The 16576-nt window shown below is 39.7% G+C and overlaps 1 protein-coding gene and 1 pseudogene across 1 annotated transcript; one reads left to right on the top strand and one right to left on the bottom strand.

The window, feature by feature from the left end:
- The first annotated feature begins 4418 nt into the window (after positions 1 to 4418).
- On the top strand, positions 4419 to 5153 carry LOC130136673 (germin-like protein subfamily 3 member 1; annotated as a pseudogene).
- Positions 5154 to 8325: 3172 nt separating this feature from the next.
- Positions 8326 to 12504, bottom strand: LOC115664538 (E3 ubiquitin-protein ligase SPL2-like). The gene is made up of 6 exons (XM_056306763.1): positions 12095 to 12504; positions 10876 to 10977; positions 9912 to 10082; positions 9609 to 9730; positions 8932 to 9051; positions 8326 to 8821 (listed from the first exon to the last, which is right to left on the bottom strand). Exons 1-6 carry the CDS (start codon positions 12470 to 12472, stop codon positions 8527 to 8529), a joined length of 1188 nt encoding a protein of 395 aa, XP_056162738.1. The 5' UTR covers positions 12473 to 12504; the 3' UTR covers positions 8326 to 8526.
- Between the last annotated feature and the right edge of the window lie 4072 nt (positions 12505 to 16576).

The raw sequence follows: 16576 nt of genomic DNA, 5'->3' as shown, positions 1-16576 counted from the left end.
CCGGGCGGCCGGCGCTGGGTCGTGCGACCTCGAGCGGCGGCAGCCTGCTGGGTCGCGCGACCCGGGCGACGGCGGCCTGGGTCGAGCGACCCAGTAGCGGCGGCATCGCACAGGCGGTCGCCCAGGCCCGGGCGACCTCGCCGGCCCTTCTCCTCGCCGGGCGCCCTCGCCGGCTACCCTCGCCGAAGAAGAACAACAGCTTCAAACCCTAACTTTAAAATTAAAAAAAAAAAAGAGTGAACAGTAGCATTCGTGGAATGTTGAAAGCCCAAGGCTGGTCCGGACCAGCCTTGGGCTTTCAGCATTTGGAATTGTAGCATTTGGCTAATGCTAGGCCAAATGCTGAACCAAACACTCCAGCATTTTGGGAAGGGGCTTTCGAGGCTCAAAGCCCCTTCCCAAAGCTAAACCAAACACTCCCTTAGTGTTTGTAGCGATGAGGAACCTGTAGAGCCAACGGTTGCTGTAATAGCTGAGTTTGGCTAGGTACGTGTTCGATCTCCTAATAGATATGTTTTGCTTTATTTCAAATTGAGGAGGTTGTATCGAAAAATTCTTAAAGGTATATGTGGAGTTGATGTTTTGATGAGGTCATTGATTATGGGGATGTTTAAGCGAGTCTTGTACTTGAAAGACATTTGTGGCGGTTGAGCCCATGTGGGGCTACAGGTAGTAGCGAAATTCGGATTCAATCAAAGTGATTGTGACTTGACTCAAACATTAAACCATGGTCGAGATTGTTAAAATTATGTCTCTAGTTTGAGTTTGTGATCAAAATTCGACCTGAGATAATTATGGTGGTTTGAATATTTGGAATTTGATATTTTACCGATGTGAAAAATCGAGCAAAGCAAAATGGGGTAACTATTTTTTGGCAAGATGAAGTCCGCGAAGAAAGAAAGAAATAAAATATACACACGAATGGGTTTCAAGTCCAAGTTGTTGGCAAGTGGGAAGAAGAAATAAATTAAAAAAAAGGAAAAGAAAATATGATTGGATTTTGTTTCTTAGGATGCGTTTGTTTAGTCAAAAATGTACTATTTCTGAAAAATAGTTTCCAGAAAAATGACTTCATTTTTCGATATTTGGCTAAAACCTAAAAAAGAATTGGAAAGTATTTTCAGCTGTTTGGTGGGGAAAATCTTGAAAAATATCAAAAAAAATTATATTTTTTAAATTATTTTAAATTATTTGTTATTTTTAAGTTATTCTTAAATTATTTTTATAAAGAAAAGAAAATACATGAATGTTTTCCTCCATAGAAAGAAAAGAAAAGGAAAAGAAAATGAAAAAAAAGAAAGAAAAGAAAAAAATATTAATAAATTTAAGATGAGCAATTTCGAATAGTGTTTTCACATTCTTATATTAAGGAATTCACTTTCCTGATTTTATATGTAAATGTTTTTCTTGACCGGAAAGTATTTTCAATTGACTTATCATTTTTGATGAACCAAATAAATAAAAGTATGAAAAATGAATTTCCGAAAAATATTGCTCCTCAAACAAAAGCACTCTTAATCCGAGTGGGGCGCGGACTTGTCCTTTGACCGACCTTCACGGGATTCAAGTAGTGGATTACTTTTTGCATGTCGACTTCGTTGACCTCATATATATATGTGCTCATGGTCAGGCGATATTTTTTTCCTTAAAAGAACGAAGTAGTAGTCTTGAAGTGCGGTTGTGATCGAGCGCTTGGCGTTGGTTTTTCTTCACGGCTTTCTTCATGGAATTACACAAATAATTTTATTGTTGAGGCTAGTTAAATTTTATGGTAAGATTTATTTTAAATTCTTTCGTGGAGTTGAAATATTATTTCGTGAGTTGTTGAGTGTAATGGAGGGCCCTAAAAGTGAATCGAGTGTGGTTATAATCTCCATTATAAAACTTGATTTATAGTGAAATTTCTTGCTGCTCTCTGTATGGACGTAGGTCACTATAACATAATCACGAGAATCTGATGTCTTATTTATTTTCTTAATCCGTCTATTTTATTGTTCGATCCCTTACTTTCACAACATCTTCCCTACTTCATTTCACCTCTGATGCGCATAATTGTAATGGCTTGACAAGCTTAGATGCAACGGATACTAATGATTGCACGAGCCTTCCATGAGGAGCTTGAAAGTTGAAGCAATTCCCTGCAAGCTAGATTATCCTTCGAGTCATGGGAAATTTGTCACGTGCATACTAGATACCTCTTCTCCACACTACCTTTGGGGAGCATAGTTGGGTTCATGATAAGAAGGCGGAGCATCTAATCAGAGAGGCATTTGCTAATTTTGGCAATGCAATCTAGGGTTTCCAGCTTCTTGATTGTCGTTATGGTCAAGATCGTTGTGATGGCATAAATCTGTTGCCATGTGCCACGGAGAATGCTTCCGTCATATTAATTATCTCTTTTGCTCCGAGCCCATATCCTTGGAGTTTTAGACCGGAGTGTGTAAACGCCATGGCCATCACCAATTTGCCTACAAATGTCGTATTCCACTCGACACGAGTCTCACGTGTTTGGGCAAGAGCTGGACGATGGTTAGTTCTTTCACTCTATTGTTCACCGCCGCATGAGTCGGTCATTGATTAGGATATAACCTGATCCTTTTCTACTCTTAAATTACAAATAAACACAGAAAGCTTGAGAAATGTTCAAACACTTATAGAGCTCAATATGCCCGACTCAAAGGTGTCTCGCAGTCAAATGTTCTACATGTTGATGGAAGATATTAGCAAATGAACGCCAACATAGACACATTAGACCTATCAAAATGGGTCATAAATCCATATATGACCCATTTAAAAAATATACAGGCCACTTCAATTTTAAAGAGCTCACTTTAATTAAATTGATTTTAAACTTTAAAGTTAGGATATATGGGTCTAAATGGGTTGAATTTATAATTGATTTCCAACCCACTAGGCCCATACATACTCTCTCCTTCTTTATAAAAATATATATTGTAAAAAAATTGAAATCATAATTATTTTTTATTTTTTCTCTTTTTATTTTATTTTCTTTCTTTTTCTTTATTTTTGGCCGGCGGCTGGCAATAGGCCACAAGGGAGGGATGACCTCGCCGATCTGGCGAGCCTCGAGCTCGCTGGCCTTAGGCGAGGCTCGCCAATCGGTCAAGCCTCGAGCTCGAATTCGCCGATCGGGCGAGACTTGAGCTCGCTGGACGCCATATCGGCGAGCTCGAGCTTTGCTAGCCTCCTGCGAGCTCGTCCTTGCCTATCACTAGTCATCGGCCGCCACCATGGCCAGCCACTGGCCAAAAAAAAGGAAAAAGAAAAAAAGAATTAAAAACTCGGTTTAAAAAAAATAAAAAAAATAAAATTATGAGAATGAGTGCACGAAGTAAAATCAAATCAGATTTTATATACCAATCGTCGGAAAATATTTTCTAATTCATTTTTAGGCTTTAACCAAATACTAAAAAATTTTGTCATTTTCTTGGAAAATGATTTCATGGAAAATATTTTTTAGAAATATTGCATTTTCCGCTAAACAAACGGAGTCTCAATTTTTAAAAAAAAATTATAAAAATTGTCCACTAGCTTTGTATTGCATGGAAATGTTTTAGTAGTATAATTTTTTAAAAAAATCATAAGAAACAAGTTTTCTCAGATTGAGTTAAATATAGAAGTGTTTTAGCAATATGGGTCGGGTCGAGCATGGGTCGAGATATTTACATTACAAATAAATGGGTAATAAACGGATTAATAGGTTAATTTGGGTCGGACCATTTATGATCCAATCCAAATCCGACCCGACCCACCTGTTTAACAGGTCTAGACATATGGCGTCTTTCTTTTGTTAATCTTTGTTAGAATGAAATATAAACCACATCTAACAACTTAAGTTTTTAGGATAATTAACAATGATTTTACAAAATCTCACTATCTCTAGCCAAAATGGTTTTCTACTTTCCATGTATACGTCTCATTTATTTTCATTAATGCTATGATCAACATTAGATGAGGGAATGCATTAGGTCCTAAATGGAGTGTCATTTCAGCAAAGATATCCAGCAAGACCCACCAAAATGATTAGCCTCTAGTATTATGCTTTTTCCTTGTTTGATATAGGAGGGGACTTTCAAGGATCAATTGGCTCGTCCATGCACTGAAATCCCTAACTACTAAAAGAGCCTTCCTGTGTTTATCCTGCAGCTTCAATAAACCGCCAACCTCTCCAACATGGCATAGCCTTGAGCATCTCTCTCTCTCTCTCTCTCTCTCTGGGTTCAATGAAGATGCCTCGGCTCTTCACAGCCCAAAAGACTCGTGGCTCTCTTGCAATGCAGAGTAATCACTATATCCTGCATGATCCGGTCTTCTCAGTTCAACTGGGATCCTATTCGTGCACAACTCCTATATAATCCATATGCGACTTTTAGTGACTACGTACCGTATCTTGTGACCTGAAGGCAAAGAAAAAGGACCAACCAACATGCTTCGCATTCTCTTCTTTTTATCCCTCCTCTTCTCCTCTTCTCATGCCTCTGTCCGGGACTTCTGTGTTGCAAACCTCAAAGGGCCAGACACCCCGGCGGACTTCCCTTGCAAGAGCCCTAAAAAGGTGACCGTCAATGACTTTGTTTTTTCAAGACTAGGAGTAGCTGGTAACACCACCAACATCATCAAAGCAGCTGGGACCCCTGCATTCGATGGCCAGTCCCTGCGCCTCAATGGGCTCGGCATCTCAGCAGCCCGATTGGACCTGGCACCGTCCGGCGTCGTCCCCTGCACACCCACCCAGGCACATCGGAGCTCTTGTTTGTGGTTCACAGTAAAATATTGGCAGGGTTCATTTCTTCAGCCAGTGATGTTTATGTGAAGACCCTGAAGAAAGGAGACATTATGGTTTTCGCACAGGGATTGCTTCATTTCCAAGTCAATGCAGGCAGGTCCACGTCCAGCGCTGTGGTCAGCTTCAGCACTGCAAATCCTGGCCTCCAAATCCTCGATTTCGCATTGTTTGGCTATAACTTGCCATCTCTGTTGGTGGAGAAGAACACTTTCCTGGATGATGCCCAAGTGAAGAAGCTCAAGGCTGTGCTTGGTGGAACTGGCTAAACAAAGCCAAGCTCAGCTACAGATTGTTTTCTAGAGTAATGACATTTGTTGTTGTGGGTGTGTTTTCTTCTTGTTGCTAATGTGGAAGCCATTTCTACGTTTTAATAATGCAATTGAAACATTGTTTTAGCTATGTTTTTCCTGGAAAAAAGTTTGTTGATGCTGTACCTCGTCAATTGTGTGCACAAAAGAACAGAACCAGCTCGACTAGTGGCCCAATTCAGCTGAGGTTTTGATCCATTTCATGTCGTTTCAAAATGTTCTGATCCTATGGTGATTCCACGAAGCAAAAACTAGCAGTTCAAGCAGTCAATTCTATTGAACTGCTATATTTCTGGTAGCTGAACAGAGAAAACAGTCATTGTAGCGTATGGCATAACAAAGAGGGAAAAGATTGTGTAAAAAGGTAGAGATCTGCCAGCCTCAGGTGCACAGACCATTTTCACTTCCATGGTGACCAGGTCTCTACTTAGGCCCGCCAGACAGAGTAGGGCATATCTTGGTGAGAAAGGACTTCTTAGGCTCTCCTGGGTATTTACGCAGAATCTCAAATTGCTCGTACAAATTAAGATGCATCATAAGGAACGAAATGTAGGCTGCCAATTCCAGTCCTAGTCCTCGTGCAAGCTGCTCTGCATGCTGCTTCCACTCATTCCAGCTCGCAACATAACCCAACATCTACACCCAAACACAACGTATGAACTCCCATATTTCTTCCCTGCTTCATTTCCCCTCCGATACACGTAATTGTAATGACTTGACAAGCTTAGATGCAAGGGACACTAAATGATTGCACGAGCCTTCCATGAGGAGCTTGAAAGTTGAAGCAATTCCCTGCAAGCTAGATTATCCTTCGAGGCATGGGAAATTTGTCACGTGGATACTAGATACCTCTTCTCCACACTACCTTTTGGGAGCATAGTTGGGTAAATGTTAAGAAGGTGGAGCATCTAATCAGAGAGAAATTTGCTAATTTTGGCAATGCGATCTAGGGTTTCCAGCTTCTTCATTGTCGTTGTGGTCAAGATCGTTGTGATAGCATAAATCTGTTGCCGCATGCCACTGAGAATGCTTCCGTCATATTAATTATCTCATTTGCTCCAAGCCCTATCCTTGGAGTTTTAGACCGGAGTGTGTAATCACCATGGCCATCACTAATTTGCCTAAAAATGTTGTATTCCACTCGATACCAGTCTCAGTGTTTGTCCAAGAGCTGGACAATGATTAGTTCTTTCACTCTATTGTTCACCTCCGCATGAGTCGGTCATTGACTGCTTCTCTCTCAACAATGCAGCTAGGATAAAGAGATCAATTCCTTGAGACTTGCCTGCATGTGCCTTTAGATAGAGATTTACTAGATCTAGCTGTGACATTGATCCTGACCATCTCTTAAACTAGTAACATTGAGAAATTCTGGTCTAAGATAAAAAGAAAAGCTGCTGTAATCATAGTAGGTTGTGGATGGTATCGATCAGCCAACCGAGACAATGTCCAATCAGAAAAAGTCAGTAATAATGCGCCATAGATCTCCAAAACAATAGCCCCAACTAGAAGTGAGAGAGTTATGCCTCTATCAACCCTCGAGTAGCTGCGCTTGTCGGCAAGGATTTTCAAAGAAACTAAAGCAGAGACAGAGAACAGGAAACTAACGAAATGGAGAAAGAAACCTTTACTTGAGTGAACTGAAGTTGCTTTTGTTTTGTAGACGTCGTACGAGAAGCCTAACTCAGTTTCAACTGGCTTAAAGGCGGCTGCCCCCAACATTTTTCTGATGATTGAGAACCCATCTTGCATTTGCAAGAAGTTCACGATCACATCAGCTGAAAAGTATGCGAACATAAACAAGTAATAAGCTTCTCGGATGTTGCTTGCCTCAGAACTGAAATAAGCATCTCGTTTAATCTGTCCTGGGGTCTCTTCTTGGATGAATTCATTGTAATGGCAGGATGGATCAAAGAGCGAGAGTGAGACGTTCATAAATTTTCTTGAGTTTGAGGATTTGAGATCCCAAGACCTTTCCCCATACTTAACAAGTCCTGCTATAAACACTAGAATCGAACAGACGCAAGAATTGGCTTTTTAGGACAAATAGAGCACGTAACCAGCAATCCCAAGCTGGTAAGCTCAGCCATAGGTCATCGTCTTCCAAGGAGTAAGCCGTGACAGTGTCGGTAACACCGAGGTAGAAGAGAAGGAAGAGGGCCCAAAATGCCTGGAGATGGCTCATCGGATGATAAGTGGGATTTCTTGTGCTTTCTCCTTGTTGCCACAAGAGTTAGCCTTAAGAGTCGGCTAGCAGGTAAGTCGGCCAGAGAAGAAAGCTGAGCCAGGCTCCTACCATGTGCTCGCGGTGAGAGCCAAAAAAAGATGATTTGTCGAAAAAGGCTGAGGAGAACCATCATGCGGCGCTCTCCTCCTCTTTGAGGAGGTCTTGATGGCGATTTGCTTGATCTGGTAACTGAAAATGAATGCGGGAGACAAATCAAGATTCTTCTGCTAGATTATGGTACTGTTGTACATCATCTTGATTTGGATTGAATATTCATTGTGAACATTACCTGTGATCAAAATGGTAAAAGCTCATTCTTAATCTGATAACTGCAATATGCCACCTTCCATGCATACTGATTAGTCTTCTTGTCAGTGAGAGTGACATTTTCAGCCATTTGTTCATACTTGACAGTGAGAGTCCGAGTTTATCCATGCCAGAGCCAAGGAAGTTAGCTGAAAACTTTCGCATAAGGGGTTTAGCAACATCAAAAGCTAGTTTGTCACAAGAGTTTGCCAGTCACAAAGCTCTCGGTAATGCTTTTGAGTTGTTACTGATGTTAATTATGCTTTCGCCAAAGTTGAATTAACAAATATTCTTTCCTTACATTGCTTGTTCGAACGTATCATCTGATTCTTTTGGCAATGTTGAGAACTAAACCAGTCCGTTGAGGCAAAAGACAAGATAAAAACTAAAATTGGAAAAAAATGCCTACTAAGTTACTTGATGGATTTTGCTCCAGTCTTCACAGGCAGAAAAAGAAAAGGCAATTCGCCCGTCTAATGTTTTTTCCCCTTGAAAAAGAAATTGAAGGCGCTGGAAAACAAGAAGAAAGAAGGAGCCAAGTGCAACCATCTCCATGCGATGAGGAAGAGATCAACATCATGCACGCTTGCCATCAGTATTCATGCCCAATCAGAAGCATGAATTGCATCCTCCTGATTTGCCTTCTGGTAAATGTCCAAATAATTAACAAGACTCAATTTACAGAATAACACTATATTCACGGAAGGAGATACGTGCGGAGCATCGTTACTCGTTTACACAAGAAATAATCACCAGTTCACTGTGGTCTCTCTATTAAAGGATGGGCATGCTCTTTTTCTAAGAATATTTCAAGGAAGAAAAGCTAACAATTACATCTTCCCACCCTTTGACTAACAGAAACAGAATCAATAATATACTCAAGAATCATAGATCCGGACTGAATTGGAGATCGTCTGCCTACAAACAGTACATTTTGGTGAAACCTCCCGTTCCACAGATAATGCACATCGATGACAACACACAAGATGACCGCATGGAACAAAAGCGGATCTCCTCCTCCTCACTAAACAAATTACACATAACTGTCTATCTGGTACATCTTCCGATCCATCCTCTGCAATGGGAGTGTTGGGCTCGTCAACTGCAGCACGGCTCTGCTGCAACTGCTCATGCTGTCTACGCTGCCTCCATTCTTTCCATCTGTACCAATTTCTGAGGAAAGAATATTCAGCATAAGTCCAGTGAAGTCAAAGATTATCACGTATTGAAGTCAACAGGATATAGAATAAGGATTACAAATTACTTGATCGATAGCAACCAACCTCACAAAAGCAAATCCAAGGATACCAATTGATGCCGATCCAAGAAAAATACTACTCCAGAAGAGTATCTTTGTCTGGAAGGCAAGAACAATCACCATCTGATCTTTTGTCATCTCGGTACTGAAACATGTCAAAGCACAGTCCATTCAATAGTAAATGACACTGTCAAGGAAGGGCTGCCAGCGCAAAATCTAAGTAATAGACTTTAAAGCATAATTATGTCGACTACCCTATAGGGAAATATGAAATGGTCAATTCTCAATAACTTGAGTCATGCGAAGTGGACTGTTCATTGCACAACATTTCATACTCAAACAAATGACAAGCATCACAGGGAGAGGCGCCACAATTTCTTTTGATAGGTAAGGGGAGAAATACTAGAATAATAGGTGGTTGTGCAGATCACCCAAAAATCCATGAAATCACACAACTGCTGAACTCTCCATGTTATGCAAAATGCAACCAGACAGACTTCCAAACAGGAAATTCACTACATATTCAAATCCTTCCAGAAACCTTGACCAAAATTAGAGCGAATAAATTAGTACACATGGGTCGATTTATAATAAAAGAAAAAGTGCACATGGGTAATAAGTCCACAAACGAGAAAAGAATATCCTCAAGCAAGCATCAAGACCAATCCAATGTCCATCCATCACCATGAGAGGAACACTCACAGGAAATATGGAAGGTCACTGCATGACTTGATCTCCGGAATGCCATTTTTCAAAAAGCAATGGCCGACAGCAGTGACATGCTTTGCTATTGGAAGAATTTTCTCCTCATCTAGCAGTGCAACCTTCAAAAACAGGGGGAGAAGAGCATCGGGTCAGATACTTGTATCAAAGTGAATGCATCAAAAGTACACAATTGAAGGAACGGCAAGGTCTAGATTATCCTGAAGATCTTCAAGGTGCAAGAAACATCACAGTTACCCATCTGCATCAAGAAGTGAATGTCATTATACATTGCAAACTTACAGGGTATTCATGACCAAAAATTGCCTGAAGGAATGTGCAAGGAGATGTATTAATCGGCTGCAGTTGTTGAAATACTGTGGTAAGAGGTAGATGATGCTTTGAACCATCCATGTTCACAACGACATAATTCCCTACTGGCAATGGACTGCCATTAAGTAGCACAAAAGGAATCTGCAGTCATACTAACAGATGTAAGCAAGTCCGACAGCTAAAGCAGTAAGCCAATAATTGACTGCTCTGTTCGAAAACATCCAAGCCAAATTTTTCATCGTACATAGTTAAGAGCATCAACAACAGGAAAAGTTGTTACAGAAATTAATATATATATATATATATAAAGACAATCTCAATAAGATGATTTATGCAAACTTTTCTTGAGGAATCTTCAGTTCTGTTGGCCAAAAAAAGAGGAACCTCTGGCTTCTGAAATCTCAAATCTCCAGTGCACAATGCAAGAACAGAAGCAATAACTAAATGCTCAAGACTGAAAAGCTAATCCTTGTCAAGTTGCCTTATATCTCTCAATATCTTTAGCTTCACCAACTGCACATGTATTTAAGAAAAGCAGTAACCTCCCTTCTACCATGACTAAACATATCTACTTTTACCTGCTTTCAAGAAACAGAATGCTTCTAAAAGAATAGAAATCTCCCTGCCTTTTAATTTGGGACATCCCGTTGTTCAGGACATGGACACCATATGATGTCCCATGGCAACACCAATTTTAACATGTCTACAATCACGGTTGTACATATAGTCTCCCAGACATTTCCAGTGTCAAGGTCAAAAATAAAAATGTGATAATACCCCTTAAACCAGAAGGAGGTCCATGGTTCCTAGCTGAAGACAAACATTGTGAAAAGTAAACCCACTCAAAGAACAAGTAATGTTAGCTTTAACAGCAGTTTTCCAGCAAAAATATAGCTTCAATATAAGAACCAACCTCTGGAACAATTCTACGTACCGTTCTTAGTGATGAGGATTTTCGTTTTCGCAAGGATCTTGACAAGATAGCGAGTAGATCTGAAGTCCATCCAAAAAATCTCTTCCACTCATTGTATATGCACTTCATAATGGAAAATAGAAGATCAAGCTTATCAGATCCGTTGCAGAAAAACCATAATTGGCACGAGTAATTACGGCATTTTAATGCATTAACTGCAGTTATAATTACTCCATTAGAGGATTCCACATAACTAAGACCTGTCCTTTCATTGATATTATAGTTCTACAAAGAAAGAAAAAAATAAAAAAAGAACTTATCGTATAGTTCGAGTAAGATCCCCCGAAGCAGATGACAGGATATGTGGACGCACTCAACTATAAACTCACAATTAGGGGAGAGAAGGGTATAGGCACCCGGTGCATGCAAAAGTCCCTCAAATATGAGAGGACACCGAACAGCAGGGAGACCCCGAATCCTAGATTTTCCTCTGTACTTCCTAAATATTGATCTTCCCCTTGCTTCTAGCTTTTTCTCTAGGTATGCACACCAAATCAACTTCTGGTGGTGTCTTCCCAAACCGGACTGGTATATCCTTCCTAAGGCCCAATGACACCAGTGCATCCATCTCCAACCCATTGTAGTTCCCCAAATAAATATATCTCAAAAGAGAATGAAAGTGGTGCATGTATCCTCCTCCAACAACTTACTCTGTTAAGCCAAAACTATTTGCTATAAGCTTGAAAACTCTCGACTTTCAAATTGTCAGGTTTACTTCAGAGCACAAATGAAGAATTGCAGTAACACAACTATACAAGCAAATGCACTTATACCTGATGATGTAGCTAAGTCATTGCTTCAGCCTCCCAACAATTCATGAAATCCTCCATCGTCTCAACATCCACTTACATTGAGACCCCACTGGAAAAAGAAGCAGCAGGGACTATGATATTTGCAAAACTAATCACACCCAATTCACAAGGACTCCTCGATACCTCAACTATCAATTTGCTTCCATTTCGCAGTCTAGTGGCATTGAAAGAGAAGACTGGAGTTGGCAATACAAGACATGACTCGCTTACACTGATGCAGAACACAAAGATAGAACATCCGAACTACATTCACCCCTTGTACACATCTTCATGTTTTAATGCTACCACGAATTGTCAGACAAAGATCACTTTCCATTATGTTAAATAATCGAGTAAAATAATCCATAACAGTGCGTGTACACACTTACAGTTTGAGTCCTCTGTATGATCACCGCCGCCCTATCACCGGAGATATGCGAGAACAAGACATTCTCCCTCAAGCTGCCACACTTCCCTCCTTCGGCAGCCCATTTCGCCATCACGGAGCCGCGCACGATCACGAACACCTCTCTTTCCGACCGGCTCGACGAATCGGAACCGCCTTCGACATCGAGCATGGACCGGAGGTCGGAAGCTAGGACCGACGGGGCGTCCTGGAGCTTGCGGAGAGCGGAGGAGCTGGAGGTGAACTTGACGATCGTGCGGGCGGCGGCGTAAGCAAGGGTCAGGCCGAGGACGGCGGCGCCGTCGATTGAGAGGGCGATGTTGGAGAGGAGAGAGACTACGGCTTGCTCGTGCGAGGACATAGTTGAGAATGATCCGGAAAAGTGAATCGAGAATTCTGTATATTTCTATATATAATAATAAAAAGTATATAAGTCTATTCATAAATTTTATAGAATGACTCTCTACCGTAGTAAAATATTATAAACAATCAAAAAGATATTTAAAATATCAATTAAAATCTATCAAAAAGATATCCATAATATGAGATATCATAAATAATTTAAATATATTTAACAGATAGAGTGCGATTTTGGAGAATTACGTGGTGGTGGTATGTGGTGGTGTTCCTAGGCGGTCACATGTGAGCGGAGCAGTTTTAACCTTTTCTAAATGTTAACTACTTGATTTTAAGTTTTTTGTCTAAGAATAATCGGATCATGTCAAAATAGTCTCCAAATGTTGTAAATGATGGCAATTTTCTTCCTACTATGTTATGTACAGGACCATAATTACGTAGTTCAAAAATGGAACATAATAAGTATACGACCTAAAAAATGACCAGTCCAAGACTCAGTCTAGTTGTCGTTTTTCATTTTTCCATTTTTTTTTCACTCCCCAGTCCATTTTTCCGATTTTTCTTAGAAATTGACTAATAATGAGTTCTTCGGAAAAACCATGGCATAAAAAAAAATTACTTAGGAAAGCAAGACTCATGATATGTTTGATGAAAAGATAACATAAATTTGAATTGAATTCACAAAAAATCTCGATTCTTTATTTTCCCTCTTTTTTGAAAAACACTAAGGTTATTCATAGTGGAATGACATTGAATCCACTACTAACCTAGACTACATGGACTGACCAGAGATCTGTAGTAAAGTAAGTAAATTGCAAGACTGAGGATTAGAAGACTTACTTCACCGATGACCCTGATGGGAATCTCATAGACATACCCATGTTACATGGCTCAATTTTTATTCTAGAAGGCTTAACAAAGTGGAGTCACAAGGATGATCGAATTAGGGGTGTGAAAAATAATAGGGAACCGCCCGGACCCCTCGAAACAGGTGGTTCCTAAGAAAACCGGTCCAGTTCCTGGTTTCAGGTGTGGAATTGCCCACCCGCCCACTCGGACCGGACCGGACTGGTAATATAATAATAATAATAATATAATATATTTATTTAATTTTTAATTAAAAAAAGAAGAAAAATCATAAATTCATAAATTAAACCTAACTCGCTTGACGCTCATAACCTCACGCTGAGCTGAGAAACACCTTTTTCGCTTTCGTCTCACGCTCACGCTCACTCTCACTCTCACTCTCACTCTCTTACTTCTCGGTCGATACTCACCTCACCGTCTTCGACTTTCCATCTCTCCATCTCTGTCCTTGGCTGATGGGACTGATTCCCGAGTGGATCCATGGAACCAACAAGCGGTTTCCGATTTTAATTTTTCAGGATTAGTCCTTAGTGGGCGGTTCCCAATTCTAGGGTGGGAATCGCTCACCCGGACCATGCTCATTCTTAGATCGGACTAGCCGCAGGCATGCAGACTAAGTCAAGTCCTCATGACTCCGGCTTGGTCGAAAAGCCGACCTATGGCAAGCAAAGTGGTGGGTACTCTCGACACCAAGAAAGAAATTTCGAGATTGAGATGTGTGACTTGCATCGCGGTCAGTCGGAGTGATATCCATCTCAATACCATGATCTTATGCGACTCGGTGTGGCGGTAGATTGTGTGTGCTAGAGTGTAGTGGAAATGCATAGGCATGCACAACAATTCATATGCAAACAGTGCATAAAACATTCAACAGGTTAACGATCACACCACCCCTTACAACTCCCATATGCAAGAACAGTTAACACCGATGTATTTAGAATCCTCGCAGCCAAGTAAAAATATTTTTTTCAAAAAGAGAAAATTGGCCTAAGTCCAATACAAATTTTTTCAAGTTCAGCGAAGTAGCCAAGCTCTCGCGACCTACTGAATGGTGCATCACCTAGGAGTTTGGCTAATGGATTGTCAAGACTAGACTTAATTCGAGCTCTGCCAAGCTCATACCAATTTGCGACTTACGATTTAAGTTGTCATTTCAATTAAAAGTCTCTACTAATCTATTTTTTGGTGGATTGATTAGAAACCCAAGTGAAATATTGGAAGATTTACTTTACTTTTATGAACTAAAGATTATGGATTGACTAACACTCTTTCAGTACATTTCTCTTTTATTTCAAGAAGAAAATGTTTCTCAGGCATCTTGGATTCATGTTAAAGATCTATCTTCTAATATGTGAGGTGTTCACGTGGGTGCGAAGACATTAAATAAACACTCAATAAACCAAAGCATTTTTATAGATTGCACCGAAACAATAATTTAAATACCTAGATAAAAATTGATGAAATAAAGACTAAACATATCTTAGCCATGGTTTCTAAACAAATCTTTTATTTGGTTTTTTTAATTTTTTATTAAAACTAGGCTTTATGCAGTGCATGATATGCGAACCCAATTCTAAACTATAGTCTACATGATCTATTCTAACATGGTATGTGAGCTAATTAAGTTAATTTAAGACATGCAATTAACTAAATGACATGTGAGGGGTATTTTTTTATTTATTAATTAAAAATTCGAAATTAAAATTTCTAAACTAAACATGTAATCATAACCTATTTTAAGAAAATATTTTTGGTATTTTTTCACTAAAATTCGAAATTAAAAATTGAGGAGGATTAATTATCTATAGTTGGATATTATTTAATTCAAATTAGGAGTTAACATATCTTAATCCCAATTTAGATCAAAATCCTATCTTCACTATGGGTAATATCCTAGAATGCAAACTCTAACTAAAATGATCCTATTCAATCTATCATGAAAGTTTGAATTATAATCCTATCCAAAGCTATTCTATCCTATCGGGAAGATTTTAAATCTAATTCTATAATAAACTACCACTTTAAATCTTTTTTGGTATTTTCAAATTTTTGGGAAAGATGATATCACCTATAACTCAAAGATAATATTCACAACAATTAATCGGGTAATTCTGCGGGCATAAAAAAATATTTGAAAACCAGCACAATTTATTCAAATTTGATAACTGATAAAACTGGCGAATCGTATCCCGAGCATGGGATTGGGTGAGTCATATCTCGGACATGAGATTGGACTGTTAACCATGGTACGCTGTCGAATTAGGAAAAGCTTGCTTAGGGTATCTGAAGAATCTTGGAGATATGCATATCGCTTGATAACTCAATTGGATAACGATATCCATTAATTTAGATAATGAAATATTCAAATTAACATGGATAGGATCGTTACCTAATCGGTGATGCTCGTGGTGACTTAGCTTCATCATCTGGTATAAGTGTGTTTGTTTGCTTCTAGCTTTTTCTCTAGGTATGCACACCAAATCAACTTACTGGTGGTGTCTTCCCAAACCGGACTGGTATATCCTTCCTAAGGCCCAATGACACCAGTGCATCCATCTCCAACCCCTTGTAGTTCCCCAAATAAATACATCTCAAAAGAGAATGAAAGTGGCGCATGTATCCTCCTCCAACAACTTACTCTGTTAAAGTCCTCTTTTCCTCCTTCCATCGTGACCAAAATTACAAAAGAGTCCACTTTATCATAAATTGAGTCGCACTTACAGAAGAAGGAATTGCGTGCTAAGCCAAGACTATCTGCTATAAACTTGAAAACTCTCGACTTTCAAATTGTCAGGTTTACTTCACAGCACAAATGAAGAATTGCAGGAACACAGCTATACAAGCAAATGCACTTATACCAGATGATGTAGCTAAGTCATTGATTCAGCCTCCCAACAATCCGTGAAATCCTCCGTCTCAACATCCACTTATATTGAGACCCCACTGGAAAAAGAAGCAGCAGGGACTATGACATTTGCAAAACTAATTACACCAAATTCACGAGGACTCAATTTGCTTCCCTTTCGCAGTCTAGTGGCACTGAAAGAGAAGACTGGAGTTGGCAATACAAGACATGACTCGCTTACACTGATGCAGAACACAAAGGTAGAACATCTGAACTATATTTACCCCTTGTACACATCTTCATGTTTTAATGCTATCGCGAATCGTTAGACAAAGATCACTTTCCATTATGTTAAATAATCGAGTAAAATAATCCATAACAGTGCGTGTACACACA

This window comes from Syzygium oleosum, unplaced genomic scaffold (genome assembly GCF_021117445.2).
Source record: "Syzygium oleosum isolate NSW1041296 unplaced genomic scaffold, Sole_v2.1 Sole_v2.02, whole genome shotgun sequence".
NCBI lineage: Eukaryota > Viridiplantae > Streptophyta > Magnoliopsida > Myrtales > Myrtaceae > Syzygium > Syzygium oleosum.
The sequence above is the reverse complement of the archived record's forward strand: the minus strand, read 5'-3'. Positions and strand labels throughout refer to the sequence as shown.

What these genes read in the sequence shown, in the direction of transcription:
- LOC115664538 (XM_056306763.1), bottom strand. Translation starts at nt 12,472, where the DNA reads ATGTCCTCGCACGAGCAAGCCGTAGTCTCTCTCCTCTCCAACATCGCC. An exon ending in AATCCTCATCACTAAGAACG is followed by an intron (nt 10,083 to 10,875) that starts GTACGTAGAATT and finishes GTATGACTGCAG; the next exon opens with ATTCCTTTTGTGCTACTTAA. An exon ending in CTTGGATTTGCTTTTGTGAG is followed by an intron (nt 8,822 to 8,931) that starts GTTGGTTGCTAT and finishes TTCTTTCCTCAG; the next exon opens with AAATTGGTACAGATGGAAAG.